Source organism: Herpailurus yagouaroundi, unplaced genomic scaffold (assembly GCF_014898765.1).
Source record: "Herpailurus yagouaroundi ecotype Mexico unplaced genomic scaffold, PumYag 160, whole genome shotgun sequence".
Lineage (NCBI taxonomy): Eukaryota > Metazoa > Chordata > Mammalia > Carnivora > Felidae > Herpailurus > Herpailurus yagouaroundi.
Window position 1 is genome coordinate 50,591,551 of NW_024412401.1, and position 8,891 is coordinate 50,600,441.

The following is an 8,891-nucleotide window of genomic DNA, read 5'->3' on the forward strand; positions in this document are numbered from 1 at the left end:
CCGAGGCACAGAATGTTGAAGTAACTCATCCATGGACACGCTACCAGGAAAAATCAGAGTGGGGATTGGAACCCATAACCTGGCTCCAGAGCCAGGGGCCCTTAAATGTTCTATCCTGCTTCTTATTCTTAGGAGGTCTCCACCAGAGGTCATTTCGTCCAATCCCCTGCATCTGGGTGTCTGCCCAGGCCAACCTCTATTCACAGACAAGAATCAATCTCGTTTTTAAAAGCACCTGCTCCAAGGGTGGAATCCCCCCTGGGGGTAATCAGACATTTATTTATTCATAGCCTTCTGGCCTGGGAGGAGAGGCCCTCCCACCCAGAACTCCCCAGGGTCCAGCTGCCTCATTGTCCCTCTCCTTCCCACTGCGGTGTAATCAGAAGTGAGCCAGTCCTGCCTGGTGTCTCAGCTCCACAGACTCAAAGCTGTGTGGCCCTGGACAAGTGGCTCAGCCTCTCTGAGCATCAGCTATCAGCTGTAAACAGGAGTTAATGATGCACCTGTTTTATGAGGTTGCTGAGTATTAAGCGATCAAAAGTGATGAAAAGACTGTTTCCAGGGGTCATTTCTATCCTCTGTCATTGACAGTTTCAGTTTCTCCAGTTTCTGGAACCCCAGAAAACACAAGAGAAGCAGGAGGCAGCCTTTTCTCCTGGATGTGAAACCAGCGTTTGGTGTTGCTTCTGCACCTGCCACTTGCCATCGATAATTGTCCTTCTCTTCCTTTGGGAGAGCAGGAGAGAGAGGATGTCACTGAGTGGTCTCTGTCATTAAAAAAAAAAAAAAAAATGAAATCCAGAAAGGGGTTAGTGATCACCATGCCTGGCACCTGCTGTGAAATGCCCAGAATAAAGTGGTGAATACTTCTCACTATCACCACCATCATCATGGAAATCCGTCTGTTCGTAAGATAAGAGCCTCATGCTTTGGGCCTTATAGTTTAGTCTCCTCATTACAGATGGGGAAACTGAGGCCCAGAATGGGGAAGGACTTGCTCAGGGTCACCTGGCAAATTGGTGGCAGAGCAGGAAGGAGCTCCCAGCCCCCCCCCCCCCCCATCCACAGTGGAATCCCCATCCCTTGTCCTTCGCTCCCTCCCCAGCTCAGGCCCTCCTCCGGGGAGCCTCCTGGGTCCAGCACCCTGGCACCCAGTCTGGTCCAGGCAGAGCCCAGGAGAGAAGTCGCAGTGCTTGGAGGAGTAGGCGCAGAAGCCGTCGCGTTCTCAGCCCTGGCTCTTTGTCTGCTGCTTTGTGATGGTAAGTGCTCCCCCTAAATCAGTTCTGTGACACTGTTATTGTTGCCCAGGGCGCAAGAGTCTAAACTTTTCCCCTGAGGTCAAGAATGTGGCCGGTCCCCAAGCCGCCAGGAGCAGGGGCCTGGGTGGCTGGGGGTGGGGCTGGGGCCTCACCCCGAGCTGGGGCGAGATGTGGAGGGGAGGGGGTCAGCGGGAACAAAACGCTTTGAAATGCCTCCTCTCCATCACTGCCAACATTGTCCGCTGCCCGCGGGGGGCCTGGCACCGCCTCGCCGGGGCTCCGGCCCCCAGCCCTGGCCAGGCCCGGCCCGGCATCTGAAAATGGACAGAAGGTTATTGTCCCTCTTCGCGGTCCTTTGTCTGCCCCAGTTCCAGATGTCTAGGCTGGGACCAGGGAGCTGACCCATGGTGGGCAGGGGGGGAGAGGACAAAGGGGGAGAGCACGGGTCACTGCATCCTGAGGGGTCGTTCCCAGACCCTGAGATCCCACCCAGCCATGGCCCAGTCACCTTCTGGGCTGTCTCAGCCCTGGGATTGTCCCTGTTCCCTTGTCCCTTCTCCCCCTCCCACCAGACCAGGTTCGGGCCACAGGAAGGAAGGCCACAGGGGTGCAGGAGTTAAGTGCAGGAGGCCTTGGGATCCCCACAGCTTTACCCCAGTAATTGTGATCTTGGGCAAGTTGTATCTCCCTTGCAGCCTGCTGTCCCCATGGAGGGAGGTTCCACAGACCAGGGTCCAGAGCCTTATGTGCCAGCTCCATACTGGGTGTGGGGGTGCACAGTGCTAGGTGGGCCACTCAGATCCTTCCAGATTATGGTTAGCAGTCACAACAGTAAGGGGTGATATTTCCCACCCCTCTATGGGTTGGGTGCTGGGCTAACCACCTCACCTGCATTATCACCATCCTTTCACAACAAAATCAAAGACACAGAATATTGTTCTCACGTCCATTTTCCAGTTTTGGACCGTGACACTGAGATGTAAAGTCACTTGCCCAAAGCCAGGATGCCAAGAACAGCAAAGCCGGGATTCTAGCCCAGGCTGACCCGCAGCCACCCAGAGGAATGATCTACTAATAAATACTTGGAAGGTATTGAGCACAGAGCCTGGCATGGCTCCGGGAGCTGGTGGTAACTCCGCCCGTCAGTGATCCCATTTCACAGATGGTGCTACCGATACCCAGATACCTTTCCTGGTGGGGTTCGGGGGGAGTGCGGCAGGCAAGGAGCTCAGGGAGAAACTTAAATAGCAACAGCAACAGCGATTCCAGAACCACCAGGACTGGCCGGATAGCGGCAGGCAGACCAGTTTCAAATGCCAATTCTGCTTGGGCTCCTGCAAGCAACTTACACTGACCATTGCCTCAGTTTCCTCATCTGTAAAATGAAAACATTCCCGACGTCACAGGGATGTGGTGACAATTAAACTAAATAATGCCTTAGCACAATGGCTGGCACACAGCAGTTAATGATAGCTATTATTATTCTTATTACTAGTGTTATTATTCTGAACAAATTTGTCCCTTTGAAACTTCCTCTCACCTGGGGTCACCTGAGGACAAGGCTCCGATGAGAGGAGGGGATGTCAGGTTAGCAGCTGTTGCGGGGGTGGGCATAGCAAGGCTTGGCCTTCTTGGGGGGGTCTCTGGAAGTCTTGCAACAGGCTACTCCCGCGGGGTGGGAGCTGGGGTGGTGGATGTAGGAAGGAGCTGGCTGGGCCCAGAGGAGTTAACAGCTCCCAGGCCCTGGCCCAGTGGGGCTGCCACGCTGCAGCCCCAGCCACAGCAACAATTTTCGCAGAGCTGCTTCCTGATGGGCAAAACAGCTGGCTACCCGGGGAAAACAGCTGGCCTAGCCCCAGCTTCCTGAGGACAGAGGCAGAGCCTCAGAGGAGGACAGCTCCACATCTGGGGTCCTGGGAGATGAGGGCATGGCCAAGAGGGAGAGGGTGGTCCTCTGGAGTGGGTGTGGGCGTTGGGTGGGACCCCTGGAGACGAGAGGGTGTGGGCGGATTCTTGGAGCAGAGGCCAAGGTATGCTAGGTCTAAGCAGAATGGGCAGAGTGACTCCAGCTGGGCAAGGGGTCTCAGTCTCCCCTCAAAGAGGAAAGATGAGGGGCAGGGGAGCCGATGGGGGTCGAGCCTGCACTCAGCCCTGGGTCCTCTTGGAACCGGGCTCGGAACTGAGCTAGGAAGGAGCACAGGCGGGTCTCCTGGACTCCTGTCTACCGAGCTGCACCCAGGACCAGAAGCAGGGCATGGGCCCCTCCTCTGGCCAGGATGCTGGGCTCCTTTGGCCACAAAGCAGGACAGGGGCCCAGAGAGCCCCCAACCCAGGAGACGTGAAGCTGGCAGCTGGTAAGAGCTCCATCCAAGCAACCTCCCTGCCATGGGCCCCTGTTCCTAGCTTGCTTGGCTGCCAGGCTGTGAGGACCCCCAACCTTGAGGCTCTGTCTGGGCCCTGGGGTTCCCCCAGGCTGCCCCCACCCATTGGCAGGGAAGAAGCACCTGAGACCTCACATGAGGTTGGGCAGGGTAGGCAGAGGGTTAACACGGGTGTAACCAGAGTCCACTGGACCAGAGCCACCTGCCTGGGCTTCTGACCCCCAAGTCCACAGGCCAGACACCCCTAGGTTCTTTCTGACCAAGGGGGCTTCTCTAGCCCGCCTTCCTAACCTGCAGGAAGAGGGGGTCGGCCCCTACCTTGGGTGTGCCAGCCTCAGCGCCCCTCTCCCTCATGAAGGCCATCCTGCAAAGCCTTTGCCAGCGGACAGGCCTTGGAGCAGAGGCTCCCAGCGGGGAAGAAGGCGCAGGGGAGGGGGACAATTCTTCCGGGGTCTCTAGCTCCCAAAGCCAGACTGAAGCCTAAGGCGCTGGCGCCACCACCTGGCTCTGCCCAGAACCACAATGGCTGAGGGATGGGTGTGAGGATTCTGGGAGTCCGGGTGGGGTCCGGGTAGCCCAGAGCCCAGTTAAATGTTGGCCCAGGGTGGTCTGGACCTATTCAGCAAGAAGGGCCCAAACCATCTTTTGTTTCGTTTTGTTTTTTCCCAGGCATAGAGTCTACATGACCCCGAGAATGAGGCCATAGGCCCCATAGAACAGCAGCTTCAAAGTTTAGCCCGCATCAAAACCGCCTGGCAGCCTTGTGGCTTTAACGTCCGCTCCCACAGTTTCTGACTCTGTGGGTGTGGGAGGGGCCAGGAATTTGCATCTGTAACAATGTCCAGGTGCGGCTGATGCTGGCTGGTCTGGGGACCATGCTCCGACAACCACTGCTTTAGCATTTCTGTGGATCTGGCCCGCTATTACCTCTGTAGAGTATGTCCTGTTATTATATCTGGGGGCAAAAAAAATTAGTGGAAGTACAGGTGCATGATCAGCCCATCTCAGTCCGTGACCCACCATATTTCTACTGAGAGCCCACCTTAAGTCCGGCTGGCCCTGCTGTAGGGCTGGGGATAAAATGGTAAACGAGATGGACGGGTCCCCGCCTCAGAACTGACAGCCAGGAGGGCCTGGCATGTGATCTTCCCACCTGGGAGTCTAAAAGGCAGCTCGAAAGAAGGTCCAGACAGACCTCGAGTCACAGTCCACCAGCTTCATTTCAGGTCTTCCCCGTTGAGTAACTAGCCCACCAGCCAGTCCAGCTGCAAGCCCCGAGTCACCCAGATTCCTCACTCTGTCTCCTGCATGGAATCCCACAAGGCAGGGGCTCTGCCTCCATAGTGCGTCTGCTCTCTGCCCACTGTCATCTGTCTCTCTGAATGTGATCTCCTCCTTCCCTCTTTGCCCCCCTGGCCCACCCTCTGCGTGGCAGCCAGAGCAATTTTTTAAGGCATTATCACATCACTTCTCTGCTTACCCTCTCCAATGTCTTCCTTTTTTTTTTTTTTTTAATTTTTAGTGTTTATTTTTAAGAGAGAGACAGAGTGTGTGGGGGAGGGGCAGAGAGAGAGAGGGAGACACAGAATCTGAAGCAGGGTCCAGGCTCCGAGGGGTCAGCACAGAGCCTGATGCGGGACTCGAACTCAGGAACTGTGATATCATGACCGGAGCCAAACTTGCATACTCAACGTACTGAGCCCCCCAGGCACTCCCAAGGGTCCTCCTATTGCACTTAAAACACATCCAAAATCCTGATGCAGCTTTAAGGCCCTGGGTGGTCCTCACCTCTTCCCATACTCCCTTGCTCCCTGGGCTCCAACCACTGGCCTCCTTGCTTGTTCCCCCCGCAGGATCTTGGCCCAACCTGTCCCCTCCAGGTGGAACACTCTTCTGCTAGAACTGTCCTGAGCAGGCTCCCCTTGTGCCCTGAAATAACCTCGATGTTGCCCCCCGCCCCCAGCTACTCTCTGTTCTTATGAACTGGTTTTATTTTGTTCATAGCACTACTATTCTTTGAAACTATTGGTTTATCAGTTTGTTTGTTTCCTGCCTGTGCCCTCACCAGAATGCGAGCACCCTAGAAGCAGAGATTGTCTTATGCACTATGTGCTCCATAAATACTTGCTGAATGAATGGGATTATAGAGGATGCCATGGCAGGGTAAGTCCCCCAGACATGACATGGGGAAGGTTTTCCAGAAGAAGTTAGTTGAAGGCCGAGACAGGAGGGCCTATAGAAGTTCAGGCGGAGAAAAAACAAACAAACAAAAGGATGTGGGACAGTCCTAAAGCATGGAGTGTTCAGGAAAACTGTACATAGTCCAAATCAGTTTGAGCAGATTAGAGGAGAGGGGAGGTCAGAGGAGTCAGAGAAGTGTCACATAGGCCACGCAGGGCCTCGATGCTCTGTGAGGGGTTTGAGCCCTATACTGAGGGCAGTGCGCAGTCCCTGAAGGGTGTTAACCCAGGGCATTTAGAAAGAGTGGCTGAGGGCAGAATGGTTTTTAGGGAGAAAGTGTGGGGGGCAGGTCTCTGGGAGATGCTGTGGGCCAGGTGAGTGGTACTGGTACACCAGTCGAGCGGCAGAGCAGAAGAAAAGAGGTGGCCAAGTGCCAGGGATATTGAGGAGGTGGTTTTGCCAGGATGAGGTGATGGAGTAGGTTGAAAGAGGGATGCGGCATCAGTGACACCCAGCTCTCCAGCTTGAAGGACCAGGTGGCAGAGGTACCATTCTCCAAATTGGGGAGGCCACCAGAGGGGGAGATGCTGGGGGGAAAGGGTAGAGTTCTGTTTTGAGCAAATGGAATCTTGGGGCACTTGGCTGGCTCAGTCGGCAGAACATGTGACTCTTGATCTCAAGGTTGTAAGGCTGAGCCCTACCCCTGAGTGTAGAGTTTAACACACACACACACACACACACACAGAATGTGGGTCCAAATGGGTAGTGGAGACACTTGCGGTTTTCCAGAAAGACAGAGTGGCCCACGTGGTCAGCTGCTGAAGAGAACTCTCTTCTTGGCTGAGGAGGTAATATCCTTTGTGGGGAGTGGCCAGGAGGACTCTGGTCTTGGCAGGAGCAGTTTGGTGGAACGGAGATGAGGAAGGGACCCTTGGAGCAAAGCACAGATCCTCGTTCAAGGGGTTTGGAGGGAGAGAGAGAGAGATAAGACTGTGGCTGGGGGCCCGCAAACAGCTTGGTGTTTTCCTGTTTTAAACTGGGGGAGATTCAAGTCCTTTGGAATGTCAAAGGAAGCACCCAGAAGAGAGGCAGGCTGATGATTCCAGGAAGGACAAGGGCATTTAGAGCTTAGGGCCTTTCCATCCTGAGGAGGGGGTACCTCTTCCCGTGGTACCAGGCAGTGAGAGCTGCGGTAGGCTTGGGGGAAGGGGATGGAGGTTTGCAGCCTGGAAATGAGAGCTCCCAGGTGAAGGCTTCTCTTTTCTCCAAAAAGTATCAGGGAGATCCTCCTGGAGCAGAGATTGCAGAAGCTGTGACATGCCACTGAGGAGAGGAGGCAGGAGCAGCACAGGGGAAACGGCCCTGTTGGGCCTGGTCAGAGTCCAGTGGAGAGTGGAAATCCTGTCTGCAGTAGCCCCAACATGCCGAAAAGCAAGATGGTTATAGGGTTTTCCCGGGCAGGGTTGATGGGAGAACCCACAGGCAAGGGAGTCAGTGACAGGCTGGATCACTTGATGGACTGGGGAGAGAGGAAAGGGACAATGGGAGGGGTCAATGCATTCAGAGGAGAAGGAGGAGAATTGAGGAGGAGGAGTTGAGGCTGGAGAAGAATTCGGAAACCCCTGTGACCAGCAGGATGGACAGAGGCTCTGGGATGACTCCAGGATGGGAGAGGAAGGGCACACTGCTTCCTTTTAGAAACGGAATCCCCATTCTGGGGCTGGGAGTGCCTTCTGGCCAGAGGCTACCATGCAAGGGAAGGGACTCTCCCAGAGGACTTCAGACCTTTCATTGTAGGACCACTAGCCACCTAGAAGCTTTGGAGTGGGGCTGGACACCAGGACTCCAGGGTTCAATGCCCCCACAGGTTGCCCCATCTTCAGGCAAGTCCATTCCTTGCTGGTTCCCCACCCTTCCCCCCTCAGCAGAGTTAGTGTGTATAGGCTTAGCCCTCTTCCCTGACCCTGGAAAGAGACTGAAGGGAGACCCAAAGGAGCCATAGGAAAGTAGGCCTTTACGGTGGGGAGGGGGGGCGGTGAATGGAAGGGGAGCTTGGCTTCTTCTCCAGTGCTGTCTTTCAGCCCCAGCAATTCTTCCGGGGCCAGGCTCCATGCCAAGAGAAGCTTGGAGTGCATTCATTCCTCGCAAACCCACCCAGAGGAGGACCAGAGGTGGACCAGAGAAAGTGATACTGAGCTGGAACCTGCCGCTGGTGCCTTCAGGCCCCTCCCTTTCCTGCCCTCTCCTAAGAGAAGCTGGAGCCCCCTTCCCATCTCAGCTGGGGCCTCAGGACCCCGACTCTGCCCCAGGGGAGGCTATACCTCCTGCTTCGTACGTGGCTGGGTCAAGGTGCGGGCTCTGGGGTTCCCCCTAGCTCTACACTTAGCCTGAGAGTGGCTTTGCTCTCTTAAAGGGCCGCAGCGCCGCCGGCGCTGGCGGCGGAGGCGAGGACGACGACGCGTGGAAGACGCAGCGCTCGGGACGCAGCTGGATGGCGCGCCCAGGGCCGGGGGACCCCCGCCCCGCCCCCCAAGCCGGGAGTCGCCGCGCAGGTCTGAGAAGTTCCGCATGGGCCCGCCAGAGGGCGCCCGGGGGCGGGGGCGGGGGCGGGGCGGGAACCGGGGAGCCCGGCTAGGGCCGCTGCTGGTCGGTCCCGCCCCGCGGGGCTGCGACTGGGGTCCGAGGGTCGGATGGGTGGCCAGGGATTCCGGACTCAGGGGCGCCGGACGCTCAGTGGAGCCGGATTCCGGGGGCTGAACGCTCCGGGCTTCGGAGTGGGGCGTTCTCAGGCACCGGGGCGGCTCGGAGGCCGTCCCCCGGGACCCTCCCCTCTGCCTCCCTTCCCCCCGCCGGCGCCCAGCCGGGAGGGCGCTGCCCCTGGGTCGCGAGTGCGGCGGGTCTCCGGGTCCTGGTCCTCCGCTGCCCCTGGCGGAGGAGAGGGCACTTGAGAATCGGCGCGTAGCGGGTGGGAGGGGGAGCCCACTCTTCGGGGGTACGCTCCCCCCACCCTCTCCGGCCGCCTCGGCCCCGCCCCGACCCCGGGCCCCGCCCCGGCCCGGCCGCACCGCCC

At 57.2% G+C, this 8,891-nt stretch overlaps 1 protein-coding gene, 1 long non-coding RNA gene and 1 other non-coding gene across 11 annotated transcripts in view; 2 read left to right on the forward strand and 1 right to left on the reverse strand.

Annotated features, from left to right (window-relative positions):
- Positions 1 to 8,885, forward strand: part of URM1 (ubiquitin related modifier 1) — a 35,994-nt gene extending 27,109 nt beyond the window's left edge. The window contains exons 1-4 of one of the 9 annotated variants that reach the window (XM_040482497.1): positions 3,204 to 3,613; positions 5,709 to 5,803; positions 7,457 to 7,495; positions 8,235 to 8,885. In XM_040482497.1, coding sequence (XP_040338431.1) covers positions 3,514 to 3,613; positions 5,709 to 5,803; positions 7,457 to 7,495; positions 8,235 to 8,456 — 456 coding nt within the window. In that variant the 5' untranslated portion in view covers positions 3,204 to 3,513 and the 3' untranslated portion in view covers positions 8,457 to 8,885. Of the gene's footprint in view, positions 1 to 1,105; positions 1,260 to 3,203; positions 3,614 to 5,266; positions 5,804 to 7,094; positions 7,248 to 7,456; positions 7,496 to 7,889; positions 8,153 to 8,234 lie in introns of those variants that run through there. The other 8 variants (XM_040482492.1, XM_040482494.1, XM_040482496.1 and 5 more) reach the window with 8 other exon arrangements.
- LOC121035064 (uncharacterized) lies at positions 248 to 3,195 on the reverse strand. Its single transcript, XR_005792739.1, has 2 exons — positions 2,446 to 3,195; positions 248 to 726 (listed from the first exon to the last, which is right to left on the reverse strand). It is a non-coding gene; the product is annotated as an uncharacterized LOC121035064 (long non-coding RNA).
- Positions 549 to 765, forward strand: LOC121035185 (small nucleolar RNA U3). The gene has a single exon (XR_005792775.1). It is a non-coding gene; the product is annotated as a small nucleolar RNA U3 (small nucleolar RNA).
- Positions 8,886 to 8,891: the final 6 nt, after the last annotated feature.